The 18,128-nt window shown below is 37.4% G+C and overlaps 1 protein-coding gene across 1 annotated transcript; it reads right to left on the reverse strand.

Moving 5' to 3' along the window:
* Nucleotides 1–2,700: 2,700 nt before the first annotated feature.
* LOC138750706 (probable G-protein coupled receptor 139) lies at nucleotides 2,701–16,839 on the reverse strand. The gene is made up of 5 exons (XM_069912775.1): nucleotides 16,707–16,839; nucleotides 15,725–16,615; nucleotides 11,238–11,387; nucleotides 3,821–4,025; nucleotides 2,701–2,776 (listed from the first exon to the last, which is right to left on the reverse strand). Exons 1-5 carry the CDS (start codon nucleotides 16,837–16,839, stop codon nucleotides 2,701–2,703), a joined length of 1,455 nt encoding a protein of 484 aa, XP_069768876.1.
* Between the last annotated feature and the right edge of the window lie 1,289 nt (nucleotides 16,840–18,128).

Raw genomic sequence — 18,128 nt, forward strand, 5'->3', positions numbered from 1 at the left:
ATGATTGAGTTAATTGTGAAATTTGGAAAGGAGAGGGTGAAGTCCGATGTGCCGATATTTCAGTGGAGTAAAGGAAATTACATGACAGAGGGTCTGTCCAAAATCAATTGGAAAAGCACAGCATTAAGGAAGTCAGCAGATCAGCATTGTCTGGAGTTGAAGTCAAGTTTATTTCAACTGATTGTATAAATACAATCCGACAAATTAGTGTTCACCGGACCTCAGTGGAAAAAACATGAAGACACATCACCAGACATAACATGCATACAGACAAACAATACATATGCAGGACAAGAATTTTATCTAACAAATAACAAATAATACATAAATAAATAAATATACAAACATATAATAAATAAATAAATACATAGATTGATATTGTTTTGTATAAATGGGAGTTTTGGATGTTTAGTGTGAACAGTTCCTGCAGAAAATGAGGCAAGTACAGGACAGGTCTCCATACTATACATACCAAAGGGAAAGAAAGTTGTGAATGGGAAAATTAGAGAATTGTGACTGATGAGGGATGTTAAATCCAAAGTAAAAGCAAAAGAGAAGGCGTGCAGGGAAGCAAAAATTGCTGGGATGATAGAGGGTTGGGAAACTTAAAAAAATTTAGAGAAGGCAACTAAGAAGGTGGTTACGAAGGAAAAGAGAAATTATGAAAGGAGGTTAGCAAACAATATTGAAGAAGATACTGAAATATTTTTTAAGTTTAAGAAGAACAAATGAGAGACAAGTGTAGACATAGTACTGTTAGAAAATGATGCTGGAGAGACTGTAATGAGAGACAAGGAGATGGCAGTGGAACTGAATGAATATTTTGCATCAGTATGGTAGAAGACAGTAGTTGCTTACTGGTCTCTGAAGATCTCTGGGAAGTGAAGTGAGGGCTGTCAAGCTCATGAAGGAGAAGGTACTTTGGAAGTTAAAGAATAGATAAGTCTCTCAGATGGGATGGAATGCACCCTTGAATTCTGAAGGAGGTTGCTGCAGAGATCTTCCAGCAATCAAAGGATTCTGGCATGGTTCCAGAGGACTGGCAAACTGTTAATGTCAGACTGCTCTTTAAGAGGGGAAGGAGGCAGCAGAAAGGAAACTATAGACCTATTAGTTTGATGTCAGTGGTTGGCAAGTTGTTGGAGTCGATTTTCAAAGATGAGGTTACAGAGTACTGAGAGATACAAAATGGGTCCAAGTCAACGTGGTTGCCTTAAAAGAAAATTATGCCTGACACACTTAGTACAATTTTTTGAGGAGATAACAAACAGGATGGATAGGGGAGAAACAGTGGATGGTGTGTACTTGGACTTTCAAAAGGTCTTCGACCAGGTGCCACATACAAGGCTGCTTAACAAAATGAGAGCTCTTGGAATTACATGAAGGTTAATAGCATGGGTAGATAATAGGCAAGAAACACAGAGTGGGAATAAAGCAATCCTATTTGGGTTGATTTCCCTTACTAGTGGTGTTCAGGAGGGGTCAGTGTGGGCCTCTTCTTTTTATGTTGTATATACAGTATGTGATTTGAATAATGGAATAGATAGCTTTGTGTCTAAATTTGCAGATCACACCAAAATGGATGATAGGGTTGGTGGTGCTGAGGACACGGAGAGAAAGCAGAGAGACTTGGATACATTCGGAAAATGGGCATTGAGATGGCAGATGTTGGTACAAGAAATAAATGGCAGACTATTATTTAGATGGGACAAATGTAAAAATTCAGAGGTGCAAAGGGACCTGTGAGTCCTTGTGCAGGATACCCTAAAAGTTAAGCTCCAGTTTGAGTCATTGATGAAGGAAGTGAATGCAATGTCGGCATTCATTTCTAGAGGAATAGCGTACAAGAGCAGGGATGTATTGTTGTGACTCTATAGGGTGCTGCTGAGACCTCACTTGGAGTACTGTGTGCAGTTTTGGGTGCCTTATTTGAGAAAGGATGTGCTAGCATGGGAAAGTATTCAGAGAATATTTAACATAGAACAATGTAGCACAGTGCAGGCCCTTCAATCCTCATTGTTGTGCTGGCCCAAATATTCCATCCTAAAAAAAAGTACGAAATCCTCCCTAACCGATAACTCTCTATTCTTCTTTCATCCATGTGCCTGTCTAAAGGTGTCTGTTACAGCCTTCACCACTATCTCCGGCAAGGCATTCCAGGCACCCACAACTCTCTGTGGGCTGACTATTGTGCCTTGTGCCATGGCTGATGAGGGCAATCACACCATGGACCTTCTTCCCCATCTCTTCTAGCTGAAATGACACTTTGAGAGAATGATATAATTGTACCCATAATTTCTTCTGTTTAACAACCTTCCACAGGTCTATGCCAGATGTCAGTCGGGGAAAATTATACAAATTTTCATTGTGGGAGAATTCTGCACAAAGCAACACACAAAACCAGAAGCAAGGTAATCGTGCCAGATGAGCCATTTCAAAACAAAAGCAGCAATGCCATCCAGTTAGATAGGGAAGGATTTGAAAATGATAGGTAATTTCCTGGGGAAAGGTATCAACATGTTAATCCGGTTGTGTTTCATCGATATGTGGTCAGGGTATGAGTCTATCTGCAATCAGAAACAGTGGGGGAAGAACACATTTTCATTTTATAGGGGTTTCAGTTTGGGACCTCAGCACCAGATGTTCCAGATGAGGGGAACATCCCTGGCAGAGGGTCATCATGTCTGAGACCCACGAAAGCTAATCTTGAAGCAGATACTCGTGCCTCTTCCTTAAGTCAAAGATGCAGTCCAGTTCATATGATGTAGAGAGAAACCTTTAAGTGGAAGGACCAGTCCAGAGAATTGGGTGTAAACCATATCCCTGAGAAGCAGATGTTAGAAGCCCAGAGGAACCCAAACCCCAGCAGCAATAGATATTCACCAAGACTAATGGTTACTTAAAGAAAAGTTGCTTTTAATTATCTTTAAACATGAAAATAGAATCAAATGTTAACGTATCAAACTCCCTTCTAATTCTAAGCACACGTGTATGAAATGTGTATTTAACTTCAGAAACGTTCTTTGGTTCACAGTCCAATCTCACCTCTCATTCCTCCAAGTTCACTGGTTGCAGCCAATTCTTATCCTGTGCACAGAATTTGACATTTATAAAGTTCACCAGGCTTTTGTGCTTGAAAGGTAAATAGTTTCCGCTCAGGAGTGTTCTTGTCAATTTTCATAGAGAGATTTGATGTTCCAGGACATCACAACTGACTCCTTTTTAATCAGCCACTCCAGTGTCTTGCTGACAAACTTGCCACTTCAGGGTTCTCCAGAAGACAACCTCTTTCTCTCAGGTCACCACTGAGTGCCTTTTTGTTTCTGTTATTCCAGCCAAAACATTAGTCCTCTCCTCTTACATGAACCACAAGGGCTTTGACCAGGCTGAAATAAAAACCCATTTTCCAAATGGGGTTTTCCACAAGCTTGCCAGCTTGTCCTCTTCCAGTCCCAGCTGTTCTTTCTGCTGTAACACTGTGGAAGTGATCTCTCTCTCTCTCTCTCTCTCTGAGAGAAAGCCTGTTTTGCTCTCTCTGCTTGCAAAGTGGCCAAAGTGGCATGACCCTCTTAGAACAGAAAGTTCTCTTACAGACAGAAGGCAGATCTGACAAGCTCTTTCATCTGTTGCCTTTTGTAACAGTAATCCATTAGTGAAGTCTCTTGGGCACTCTCCCAAGCTCTCGCAAAAGCTGTGGAGCTGATATGTCTAGCTTTAGCAAAGCTCCAGTATTTCAAATTAAATCTGTTTTAAAGTGTTTGTCTGTGACCTTCTCTAATAAACCTTTCCCAATTTATCTCCCAAAAACATATCTATTTACTCTGTCACACAGAGAAAACAGTAATTGGGCGGCATGGTTAGCATAGTGGTTAGTGCCACACCTTCACAGCGCCAGCGATTGGGACATGTAAAATTGTCCTTCAATTTCTGTGCTGTCTGTAAGGCATATGTACATTCTTCCAGTATTTGTATGGGTTTTCCCCGGGGTCTCCGGTTTTCCTCCCACCGTTCAAAACATAACGGGGCTATAGGTTAATTGGGTATAAATTGGGCAGCATGAACTAGTGGGCCGAAATGGACTGTAACCATGCTTTATGTCTTAATTAAAAAAAAAAAGCAATTTCTCATGTTCCTCTGGACCAGCAATTATGAAGTACGATGTGTTGCACTTTGGTTGTTTGCTTCATTAAGCGCCCAAGCCCGAAACATCCATTATGTATTTTTATCTTTGCCATATAAAAGACACTGACCTGAGGAGTTTCTCCAGTATTGTGTTTTTACTGCATGCAATATGGAGATGCATTCTTTTACCTGCAGGCCACAGAGAATTTCTACTTATCAGTAGTGCAAAAAAAAAACTGTATTCAATTAAAGATATATAATACACATATACACACACAAAGGAGAGTGACAGTTGTAATGAGGATATATTGAGACACTTATCAAAGTCCAATCATGAAAACATTAAGGGTGGCATGTTTAGCATAGCAGTTTCAGCACCAGCGATCATTTCTTTGCAAGCAGAGAGAGAAAAACAGGCTTTTTCTCTGTGTGTGTGTGTGTGTGTGTGTGTGTGTGTGTGTGTGTGTGTGTGTGTGTGTGTGTATGTGTGTGTGTGTGTGTGTGTGTGTGTGTGTGTGTGTGTGTGTGTGTGTGTGTGTGTGTGTGTGTGTGAGAGAGAGAGACAGACAGACAGACAGACAGACAGACAGAACAGGACAAGTTGGCAAGCTTGTGGAAACCCCATTTGGAAGATGGGTTGTGAATGCATAGTTCGCCCTGGTCAAAGGCCTTGTGGCTCATATAAGTGGAGAGGACTGGCAGTCTAATGTTTCGCTTGGAATAAGGGAAACAAAAAAGAACTCTGTTGTGACCTGAAAGAAAGAGGTGATCATCTGGAGAACCCTGAGGGGGCAAGTTTCTTTGGCAAGACACTGAAGTGGCTGATTAAAAAGGAATCAGTTTTCTAGTGAACAACAAATCTATCTCTGAAAACCGACATGCACCTTCCTGAGTGGTAACCATTTACCTTTCAAGCACTAAAGCCTGGTGAGCTTTAAAAATGTTAAATTCTGTGCACAGTATAAGAATTGGCTGCAACCAGTGAACTTGGATGAATGAGAAGTGAGGTGGGACTGTGAATCAAATAACTTTTCTGAACTTACATACACATTACATACATGTGCACTTAGAATTACAAGGGGGTTAAGTTAGGTTAGTTAAGTTAATAGTGATAAGTTAAAGTGTGATTCTGTTTTCATGTTTAAAGATAATTTAAAGCAACTTTTGTTTAAGTAACCATTTGTCTTGGTGAATATCTATTGCTGCTGGGCTTTGGGGTCCTCTGGGATCGTAACATTTTATGGGGCCTCGTTCTTTCAGATTGAGAATTGGAGTTTTCATTTATTTATTAATTAATTGATTTTTTTTCCAAGCTAATTTAAAGCAGTTGTGTGGATAAACAGCTGCAATGGATATTGATACATTTGTGTCACAACCATCACCTAAAGAGCTGTAGAAAAAGAGAAAAGAGGAATTGATAGTTATTTCTAAGGCATTAAAGCTGACTGAAGTCAAGAATTGGATGAGGAAAATACAAATACAGAGGATTATAGTGAAATATTATAATGGTGAGGGAAAATTTGTTGAGAAAGTCTTAGATAATTTTCCGAAGGATAGATCTTTTGAGTTGCAATTGGAATTGGAGAAATTGAAGGTGGAAGAAGAAAGAGAGAAATGGAATTTTGAGTGCAAAGACAACAATATGAGTTAGAGGGAGCTTCAAAATGGAGGGAGGATGATGAAATACAAAATATGACTTGGAAAAGATTGAGAGGGACAGATGGTTTCAATTAGAGAAGTTAAAAATTGAGATGGAGATGTAAGAGGATTGAGGCTGTAACTCCACGGGAGAGGTTTTTGGCTAGTAGGCAGGTACATCTAGTTCCTCCTTTTGATGAGGGAGATATAGATACATATTTTCAGCTTTTTGGAAAGGTTGCTGAGAGCTCAAAATGGCCAAAAGAAAAAAGTGTGTTGAAAGGAAAAGCACAAATTGTATACTCTAGCTTGACTACAGAAAGTGGCAAATTATGATACTGTTAAACAAGCAGTATTGAAAGCTTATGAGTTTGTTCCAGAAGTATATAGACAAAAATTGAGGAGTTTTGTAAAAACATGGCATCAATCTTGTATGGATTTTGCTCTGGAAAATATCTGTATGTTTTGACCGTTGGTGTGTCTCAAAATGAATAAATAATGATTTTGACAAATTGAGTGAATTTATATTAATTGAGGAAATTAAAAGGTGTGTTCCAAATGAGATTAAATTATACCTGGATGAGGGAGACGTGGAGATGTGGTGGCAAATGACTAGATTAGCAGACAGATTTGCCCTAATTCACAAAAATACATTTCAGAATAGTAGGTATTTTCAGAGAATTAATGTGGAATAGATTAGTAAGCCTGTTCAGAGTGTTAATGCAGAATAGATTAGTAAGCCTGAAATTAAGTCTGGAGAGAATGTTCAGAGAAAAGATAAAGGTAAGGTGGGAAAGGACAGAACTTCTGCATTTGTATGTCATATTTGTAAGAAACCTGGTCATGTTATTGCGAATTGCCTAGTATTGAAAAAGAGATGAGAAAAGGAGGTTTTACCAGAAGCATGTATTCAGACAGTTGAATTTAAGTAGATATGATGTCCTGGGTGTTTTTAAACCTTTTGTGTCAGAGGGCTTGGTTTCAGTAAAGGAGGGAGAATCACAGGTTCCAGTTAAAATTCTTAGAGATTCTGGGACTGCTCAGACACTGTTGTTGGAAAATGTTTTAACTCTTGATCAAAGGAGTAACACAGGGGAGACAATTTTGATTAAAGATGTTGGAGGTGAGGTAGAGTCAATATCTCTTCACGAGGTTGTGCTGAATTCAGAATTAGTCAAAGGACCTGTTGTAGTCAGAGTAATTCCAAAGTTACCCATGCAGGGTGTCTCATTTTTGTTGGGGAATGATTTGGCAGAGGATAAAGTTGGGTCAGTTTTGAGATGATCAAATCAGCCTGGAAAGGATGAGGTTGAGGAGGATTGTGAGATATATCCTGCATGTACTGCTACAAGATCTTTGTCTAAGAAAATGATGAGAGCTGAAGAAGATCCAGTTAATAGAGACTTGCCCAGTGCTTCTGAAATAGTTTCAAAAGAGCAGGGTAATTGTGAGAGTAAGGATTTCTCTTTGTCAAGAAAAGAGTTAATTCAAGACCAGAGGACAGATACATATCTTATTGACTTAAGGGACAAAGCAGTAAGTGAACAGGAGATTAAAGAAATGGCTTGTGGATATTACTTGAAGGGTGATTTGTTGATGAGGAAATGGAGACCTCTTGATATTCCTGCTAATGAAGACTGGGGGGTGGGGGGGGGGGTAATTCATCAGGTGGGCGTTCCTAGAAATTACCAGAATGAAATTTTAAATCTAGCCCACAGTACAACTTTAGATGGTCATCTTGGTGTAAAGAAAACCATGCATAAGATTTTGAGACAATTCTTCTGACCTGGTTTGAGGAAGGATGTTCTAAATTGGTGCCAGACATGTCACTTTTGTCAGGTTGTGGGGAAACCTAACCAGGGTCCTCTAGTAGCTTTATTACAACCTATTCCTGTGCTGAGGAACCTTTCACTAGGGTTATTGTGGATTATGTAGGTCCCCTGCCGAAAACTAAGTCTGGGAATCAGTACTCAATAACAATTATTTGTACAGCGTCAAGTATTCCAGAGGCTATACCATTAAGGAATATTAAAGCTAAAACGGTAGTGAAGGATATGGAAGGATTTTTCAGTTTTTGGATTACCTAAAGAGATCCAGAGTGATGAAGGATCTAACTTTATGTCGGGGTTGTTTCAGCAGTTGATTTATGAGTTGGAAATAAAACAGATCACTTCATGTGCACACCATCCTGAAACTCAGGGAGTTTTGGAAAGATTTCATTCTACTCTTAAAAATATGATGAGGATTAATTGTCTGGAGAATGGAAAAGATTGGGATGAAGGTAATCATTAATTGTTATTTGCAGTAAGGGAGGTTGTGCAGGATTCATTTGGTTTCAGCCCTTTTGAAATTTTGTTTGGACATCTGGCCTTTGATGTTGATAAAAGAACAATGGTCTAATGAGGATGTGCAAATTGGACTTGCTGGATTAGGTTTCAAAATTTAAAGATAGCTTACAAAAAGTCTCGACTTTGGCTCAAGATAATTTAGAAATGGCTCAGGGTAAAAATGAAGTGTTTATTTGAGGAACGCTCAAGTGAAGAATTTTAAGAGAGGAAGTAACATTTTAATTTTGTTTCCAACACATGACAATCCTTAGGGAGCTAAATTTTTTGGACCATTTGTAGTTAAATAAAAACTGAATTATGTTAACTATGTTGTTAACACTCCAGATCGAAGGAATAAAACTCAGTGTTTGTCACATAAATATGTTGAAATTTTATTATGAGGATAAGAGTAATGGAGAACAATATGTATCAGAGGTTGACAGGGTTGAGGAAGTTATGGATCATAAGATTATGGAAACAGAATCTCGTGAGGGTAACCTTAAAGAAACCATGGTTCTTGGTTCTTATGTGCCCATCTAACTCAGCAATTTTGGAAAATTTGGAGGAAAAGTTAGGCCATCTTAAGCCTCAAGAACAGATGCAGTTGAAATAATTAAATTTGAGATATACAAATTTGTTTCCTAATATGCCAAAAAGGACATCAGAGATTTATCATGATGTGGACATGGGAAAGGCAAGTCCCATAAAACAACACCCATGTAGAATAAATATTCAGAAGAGTGAAATCATGGATCAGGAGGTGAAATATATGTTGAGAAATGATATTATTAGACTTTCATACTCAGATTGGAGTTTTCCTTGTATTCAGGTACTGAAACCAGATGGAACTGTTGGTTTTGTACAGATTACAGGAAGTTTAATTCAGTAACTAAAACATGCTTATCCTATTCTGAGAATAGATGACTGTATTGATAAAATTAGGAAAGCTAAATTTCTTACTAAGTTGGATTTGTTGAAGGGTTACTGGTGTATGCCTCTAACTGAGAGAGGAAAGAATATTTTGTCTTTTGTAACTCCATCCGGTTTATATGAGTATAATGTGTTATTTTTTTGGCATGGAAATGCCCCTGCAACATTCCAAATGGTGATTAATTCAGTAATCCAAGGATTAACTCATACAGATGCTTATATTGATGACTTGGTTACAAAAAGTGACACCTGGGAAGAACATCTAAGGGAATTGGACAAATTATTTGCAAGTTTTTCCAAAGCAAACTTAACTGTTAATTTAAATTAGATGCTCTGCCATTACTCTGTGTTAAAATCTCCTGATTTTGACAGACCATTTTCTTTAGCAGTGCAGTTTTATTACAAAAACATAATGAAATTGACCACCCAGTTACCTACTTTTCCAAAAAATTCAATGTTCATCAAAGGAACTATTCCACTATTAAGAAAGAAGTTTTGTCTATAATACTTGATCTGCAGAATTTTGATGTGTATCTTGGTACCTCTCGTCAACCAATTGTGATATTTACTGACCACAATCCTCTGGTGTTTTTGAATAAAATCAAGAATAAAAACAGAAGATTGTTAAACTGGAGTTTAATATTACAAGAATATAATCTGCAAATTGATCATATTAGAGGAACAAATAATGTGAGAGCAGATTGTTTGTCAAGATGTTAAAATTGATAATGTATAGATATATATACTCTCAACATTTGGTTACTTCATTCTAACATGTTATATATATATTGTGTTGTTATCTCTTTAGTGATTTTAAAAACAGTTTTGTTATATCTGAATTGTAGTTCTAGAGTTAAAATTCCTTTGAATGGGGAAAGTCTGACAGAATATAGATATGATTTTGGGAGATAATTTGGGGCATGTTTTTTAGTGTAGGTCACATACAAGCACTTTAAAACAGATCTTATTTCAAAGATTGGAGCTCTGCTCATGCTAGACATGTCGGGGCCAACAGCCTTTGCAAAAGCTTTTGAAAATTGCCAAGAGACTTCACTAATTGATTGTTGTTTACAAAAAGGCAACATATGAAAGGACTTGTCAAAGTCGTAGATTGTCTGGAGGGGATCTAAGAAGGTCATGAGATTATGCAAGCAGAGAGAAAAACTGGTTTTCTCTCTGAGAGAGAAAGTGATAGAGAGACACACACACAAACACAGATCAGTTCTACAGCTTTACAGTCAGCAGCAGCAGCAGCTGAGACTGGAACAGGACAAGGTGGCAAGCTTGTGGAAAACCTCATTTGGAAGATGGGTTGTGATTGCTTAGTTCAGCCTGGTCAAAACCTTTGTGGTTCATGCAAGAGGAGAGGACTGGCTGTCTAATGTTTCGCTTGAAATAAGAGAAACAAGAAGGAACTCTGTGGTGACCTGAAAGAAAGAGGTTATCATCTGGAGAACCCTGAGGGGGCAAGTTTCTTTGGCAAGACACTGAAGTGAATGATTAAAATGGATAAAGTGAAATATTTGGCCAGTGAAGACTCATATTCTTGGGGATTATCTTTTCTAGTCTTTGTTTCATGTAAACAGTTGCTAAGTTTTATATGACTCATGCTTGATGTTAACTGTATCAATAAAGGTAATTGTTAGTTAATACAGATTTTCTCAGTCCCAGAACAGTCATTGCTGTTGAGTGTAGAAAAGCAAGGGGCTGGACGGAAGGAACAGAAAGAAGTTTCCCTAATCTTTCCCTTAAACATCACATCTTTTACCCCTAAGTCTTGTCTTACCTAACCTCAGTGAATAAAGCCATTTATGTATGTACTATATCTCTACCTCTCTTAATTTTGAATATCTCTATCAAATCTTCCAACCTTCTTCGACATTGCAGGGAACAAAGTCTGAATCTATTGAAACTTTCCCTATTAATTAGTTCCTCAAGTCCCAGCCATAGCCTTGTATTTTTTTTTCTTTTTTGCACTCTTTCAATCTTATTGCTGCCATTCATTCAGGTAGGTAACAAAATTTCACATAATTACCCAAATTTGACCTGAACAATGCCTCATAAAACTTCAACATAACTTCAACTCCTGTACTCAATACTTTGATTTACAAAGGACAATGTGCCAAAGGCTTTCTCTCAGCCCCAATCTACCGGTGTTGCCATTTTCAAGGAACTATCTATTTGTATTCCCAGATCTCTCTATTCTACCACAGTCCATACCATTTATTGCCAAGGTCTTATCCAGGATAGTCCTGCCAAAGTGCAACATCTCATTCTTGTACGCATTGAATTCCACCTGCCATTCTACAGCCCATTTTCTCATCTGGTCCCGATCTCGGTGCAAGAGCTGAGAGTCTTCCTCCTTGTCCACTCAATCATGGTTTTTAAAAAAAACTTTATTTATTCGTTCAAAAAACAAATAATATATGACATATGCAGCAATTAAATATGAACAGTACGTTTTTGTGTATATATAGAAAAAAAAGCAAAAAAAAGAAAAGAAAAGAACCCCCCCTTCAGCCAACTCTCCTAAGGAGAGGCATAAAAAAAGAAAAAAGAAAGAATATTAAAGAAAAAGTTAAATATACATATTAAAATCTAATCAATATAAATTGAAATGTAAATATTCTGAGTATAAAAGCCACTTATTAATAAAAAATATAATTATCATGAGAAACATACATAATTTTTTCCATTATTAAACAATATTTCATCTCATTATGCCATCTATTAATATCAATCATATTTGTATCTTTCCATGTACTAGCAATACATTTTTTCACTATGATTAAAGCTAAATATACAAAAGCAAGCTGGAATTTAGCTAATCCAAAACCTTTCAGAGGTTGCAAACTACCCAATAAAAATACTGTTGGATCTAAAATTATTTTCATCTTATACATGTATTCTAAAAATGATTGAATTTTCTTCCAAAAATATTGTATATGTATACATAACCAAACAGCATGAAAAAAAGTTCCAACTGTTTCACCACCTCTAAAACACAAATCTGATTCATTAAAACCATATTTTAAAAAATTTTTCAGGTGTCAAATATAACTGATGTAAAAAATTGTAATTAATCATTGCATAACGTGCATTTATCAATCTAGTTACACTATCATAGCAGATATCTAACCAATCATCTTCAGAAAAAATAAAACCAATATCCTTTTCCCATTTAATTTTAGATCTATCCCAACCCTTTTTATCCATACCATCCTGTAATATTTGATACATAGATGAAATATAACCCTTCTCTGGTACCTTCATAAGAAAAGTCTCAAAGTTAGTTATTTTGGGTAAAATCATATCTCTACTAAACATACATTTTACCAAAGATTGAATTTGATAATAAAGAAATAAAGAGTTCTCATCAATACCAAAATCTTCCCTCATCTGATTAAAAGATAAAAACTTACACTCTTTAAAACAATCTCCCAAATTTTTCACACCTTTAAATCTCCAATGCAATAAACTTTGATTATGTATTGAAAAAGAAATAAGTTGATTATTATACAACGGAGTCAAAGCCAATAATTTACCTGTGATTAAAAAAATCAATTGATCCAGTTTCCTGTTTTCCTTCAGATGTATATTACTTTTTATAAAATGAATAAAATTCATCATTAATCTCACGAGGTTTATAAGTAATGAGAATTCCATCTAACAGCATTAATAGACCTTGATATCTGTTCTTTCTTTAATTGCCATGCCAATACCTTATGTGCTTTCGCTCCCCATTCATAATACAGTTATTTAGTCCTATTAATCACACATTCAAATTGATAAGATTGCAAAGTATTATATTTCAATTTCAGACAAGATAATTCTATTTTCTGATCTTCTGTAGCATCTTTCTGAAATTCCTTTTCTAACTCATTGATCTGTTTCTCTAATTCAAGACTCTGATTTAATCGATTCTTTTTTTATTTTAGAAGTATAACTAATTATGTGTCCTCTCAAATAGGCTTTCATAGCATCCCATAATACAAATTTACTTTGAACAGAATTAGAATTTTCTTTCAAAAAAAATTAATTTGTTTTTTTCAAAAAATCAATAAATTCCATATTTTTTAACAACACGATAAGCTATTTGAATTTTCTCAGAAGTTTTATACGTAAAATATAACAGAGAATGATCTGAAATCACTCTACTTTTATATTCCACTTGTTGTATTTTCCCTTGTAAATGTGCCGATACTAAAAAGAAGTCAATCCTTGAAAATGATTCATGTCTAGATGAATAAAAGGAAATATCTTTCTCTGTCGGATTAAGACATCTCCAAATATCTACTAAATTAAGATCTTTCATCAATGCTTGGACCTCAATTGCCATCTTGGGTTTTTTAACTTTCTTCGGATATTTATCTAATAAAGGTTACAAAACACAATTAAAATCACCACCAACTAAAATATTATCATTAGCCTGACCCAAGCATAAAAAAGCATCTGAAATAAATATTTCATCATCTGCATTTGGGGCATAAATATTAAGTAAAGTCCAAAATTCACTAAAAATCTTACAATTCAATTTAAGAATACATCCTGCCTTTTCCTCCATTGATTGTAATTCAAATGTATCAAAATTGCTACACCTTTAGCTCTAGAATTAAATGAAGAAGAATATACATGCCCAACCCAGTCCCTTTTTAATTTCATGCTTTCCTTCACATTCAAATGTGTTTCTTGTAAAAAGGCAATATCAATTTTCATTTTCTTAAGATACACCAAGACTTGCTTATGCTTAATCAGACTATTTAATCCTCAAATATTAAAAGTAGCAAACCTCAACTTTGACATATCTACTATTATTATTAAATACCAATAATATCTTTATATAAAAACTCAAATCAATGTATGTAGGCCCTCCAATAGAAAAAAAAATCACAAATTAAAAACTAAATAAAATGAAAATAAAAAAATAATAAAGAAAAAAAAAAGAAACCCCCCCCCCACCCAAAAAAAACTACCAAAAGGTAGTAATCTCCTAAACAAAAATTGGGTGTGCGTCATCGCTGATGACTAGTAAAGAACTTAGTGCAAATCTTTCCCTCCCCAGCCAAACAATGAATATAACATCAAAATATCATAATAACAAAAAAAGGAATAAGAAAATTCTTCTTTTCATCCAGAAGATTCCAATCTTGAAGATCCCATTTCAGAAGGAGGTAGACTCTTTCCATTCCCGTTTTTCCCATTTCTGCCATTTCTTCCATTTCCAGAGCAACCAGATTTTTCTTTAGCAGATAATGGTGGACTACGTCTTTGTCCTCTTATATCTGGCAATGAATCAGCAAAATCATTTTCAAAAAACTGATATTGATAGTCTCCATAAAACACCTTCAACACTGCAGGGTAGCGAAAAGTAGACTTATAACCTATGCACCACAAAACTTCTTTAACTGGATTGAAACGACGTCGACGTTGACTCAGATCAGGATAAAAAAAAGACTCTGCTAGTCTGAATCAATAATGGGGGTTGTCATTGTCTCGCATTTTGTACTGCAATTCGATGTATTGCTTCTCTGTCCAAATAACTCAAACATCGAATTATTACCGGTTTCGGAGGTTGACCAGCTGAGGGTGTTCTTCTTAAAGCTCTATGGGCTCTTTCCAGTACCAATCTCCCAGAGAAATATTCTTGCCCTAATATTTGCGGAATCCAGTCTTTAAAGAAATGAAGAGGATCTTGTCCTTCTATACCTTCTGCAAACCAACAATTTTCATATTATTCCTTCTGCTTTGATTCTCCAAATAATCTATTTTTTCTTTCTAGCTCTTTCTCACGTTCTTCTAGTTCTATGATTGATTTTTCCACCTTCAACACTTTTTCTGTGTTAGAAGTCACTTGTCGTTTCCAGTCCAAAAAAGCAGTCTGAATTTTTTAAAAATTCTTCATAAGATGCATCCACATGTGTCTTAACCATATTTAATTCTGAACTTATACCAGCATTCATTTGAACCATTTCATTTATTTGAGATGTCAACAAAGGTTTTATAACAGCTTGAACAATAGCATTCAATTGCATACACTGTAAGTCGGTAAAGCTCAGCTCTGCTCTCTCTGACATACTGGCAGAACAAGGTAACTTCAGCTCCTGCTGCAACTCAACAGAAGGTATTTTAAAAGTTTTACTGTGGGTCTGGACTACCAGGAACGGTACCCCAACTTCCTCAGGGGGTCACCGCTGGTCTCCTCCCACATCTCTTTGTTTTTTTCATCAATTCACGAAGAAAAACAATTTTTTCACATTGAAATGCTACCTGATGCATTTCCAACAATGAAGTCGTCCTCCTGCGTGCTCCCTCCATTGAAATGGAAAGGCTTTCCAAATCAGGGTCCACTTCTTGGGAACACGCACCTTCTTCCGGAGAACGGGTAATTGCAGCGCCATCCTTCACTTGGTGAGTAATAGGTTTTATTTCCCCAGCTCCCACAGGCAGTCTTTGGGGTTTAGACAATGAAGAAATTGAGCCTGGGGCTGTAGCAAGTCGTCTCGGCCCAAATCTTAAGGTTTAGTCTTTTTACCATTGGTGGCCATAATAATCCCTTAATACTTTAAACAAAAATTTAAAAAGTTTAAACTTGAGAAGCCGAGATTGCACGTCTAGACTCCATGTCATCTTGCCATGCCCCCAATCATGGTTTTAAAAAAAATCTTTAACACTCAACCAATGTTGCAATTAGATGTGCATTTTATTACACAGCTGTCCACATAATGTGGAGAGAGATTTCCCTCCGTTCTTTAGCTCCTCTCTGAATTTCCTCTGTGACAGTGTATAGATGCACGAGTTGGTGCAGGTGCAGAGAAATTGTAACATGAACCCAAATTGTTGCAGGATATATGGCGGCGTGTTCAAATATCTGTCTGTGTAAGAATAATTTTGAACCTGCCATCTGGTGGTATATGCGACAAAGGGTATCCACAATAAAATAAAGTTGGCTGATAGAGCGAACAAGAGAATCATCGACTTTTTCCGATTCTCCACCTCCGTATCTCTCTGATTGCCCCTGTCCTTCTGGAATTCCCGACGGGCTCGGTTTGCGGCTAAAATACGACTGACTGTTAAAGCATTGAACAATACCATTAAACCGATTGGCAACAAGGGAGTGACGATACTGTTAAACAACTGGTATCCTTTCCAAAAGGAATCAGTGAAATATTCGGCCTTCAAGACGCAGCGCCACGGCACGTGGTTAATGATGCTGTAAGGCTCCACTGCAAAATAATATGGAAGGCACCTCGCACAGCAGCATATCCCCACAGTGACTGTCACCACAGTCGCTGTTCTCGCCGTGCAAAATCGTTCCCGCAGCTTTTGGCTGCAAATGGCGATCCAGCGATCAAACGTGAAAGCGACCGTCAGCCAAACGGAACAGTCCATGGTGGCAATCCTCAGAACATGCACGGTGGCGCAAATCGGAGTTCGGAGTAAAGAGGCGACATAAACATAGATGTTGTTAACCTGATCCATTACAACACCGAAGACCACCCCAATTAAATCAGCTCCTGCCATTCCCACCAGGTAGCGAGTGATGCATTTGGAGAGTCCGCACTTTCCCCGAGAGAGAATCACAATCGCGATTAAATTAACTGGGGGAAAAAGGGAAAGAGAGAAAAAATAATTAGTTCAAGTGCGCCAGGTTTGAGGTGCCTTAGAATGCTCCTTCCTTTCATGCCCGGCTGGGTCTGGCTGGCTTAGAATTGGAGGCTGGAATTTCGGGCTCCGCCGCCGCGCTTGACTCAGAGGACAACCGCGCCAGGAACTGTCCAGCGCCTTCGCCTGCTGAGCAGCTGATCGAGGCTCGGCCCCTCATTAAAGCGACAACGCTGAAGAAGCACGGAGAGCGGACCAAAATAGGGGCAGAAAGATCATTTGTCGTGTGCAACCAGAGAGGTTAAAACAAAACTGCTGGAAGAAAGAACAGCGTCAGGGAGAATTTTCACCTTGTCTTGAAACTGAACATTTATAAGAAAGGGTTCTCATTTATTGGATAGAATAGAAATGGGCTGAGTGGCCGATATAAGCATTGAACGAGCGGGAGGGAACGTGTCATCGTAGCCGTGATTTTTCACATGACTTTATCCATTCAAACTCAGACCAACAATGAAGAGCAACTTAAAATAATGGAACAAGGTAAATATCAGCACTAAACTAATTGATGCAATCGACAAAATATTCCGACATCAAATAATAGATAATATGTAGCCCAAATATCGGACGGTAGAACCCTGATCATTCTGGAGATACTCATCAGGTCAGGCGGCAGTCGAACTGGATCTCAACGCGACAGGTGCAACGAGTAGAGCAACCATTTCCGATATCTTACCAGGAATACCAACCGCTGCAAGTAAGGGAAAGTAAATGCATGCTATGTAATAAGTTGCAGGATATCCCATTCTCCCGGTGAGGCGCCTATGTGTTGCCAAACGTTCCAACTGCCCGTGTGTGTGGTGAGTGGATTCACAAACATTTATAATAAAGTGCAAAATTCCACTGAGGATCGTCAGACATAACCCAATTAAACTCTTAAACTATTTTTACTCACTCTCTTGTGTAATATGCTTGCTGGTCATAGAGTATTATCAACAAATAATTTCAACATTGTCACCATTTTAAAGGAGAACGTTTAAAAATCCTCATACTTTGACATGACTTTTGAAATGTTTTAATGGAGGAATCCTTGTGGTCATTTATCACTTTAATTGGACCAACAGCTTCAAATAATTATCATACGTAACATTGTGTGAATGATACATAACAATTTTCGCCGAATTCAACATGAGTGTTTAGTTTAGCATGAGAAATGAGTTACAGGTAGAACCATACCACACAACAGCCTAGAATCGTCCCATCTAATATGTGCCAAACTATTATTAGCTTTCTTTTTGTTATTTTTATTGACGTTTATATTATGCAAAATTGAACACTGTTGTAATATTGTAATGTTGTTGTTGTTCATCCTTCGTAGTCGAAGATGACCATGGCTGGCTTCAAAGTCAAATTGGAGATTGGTGGCTGTGGGTCCGGAGGTGACTGGTGAGGTCAATCCGGGCCCTGAAGGCTCGGCCACATGTGGGACACATGGTTGCTGTAGTGGCAGTG

This window comes from Narcine bancroftii, unplaced genomic scaffold (genome assembly GCF_036971445.1).
Source record: "Narcine bancroftii isolate sNarBan1 unplaced genomic scaffold, sNarBan1.hap1 Scaffold_235, whole genome shotgun sequence".
NCBI lineage: Eukaryota > Metazoa > Chordata > Chondrichthyes > Torpediniformes > Narcinidae > Narcine > Narcine bancroftii.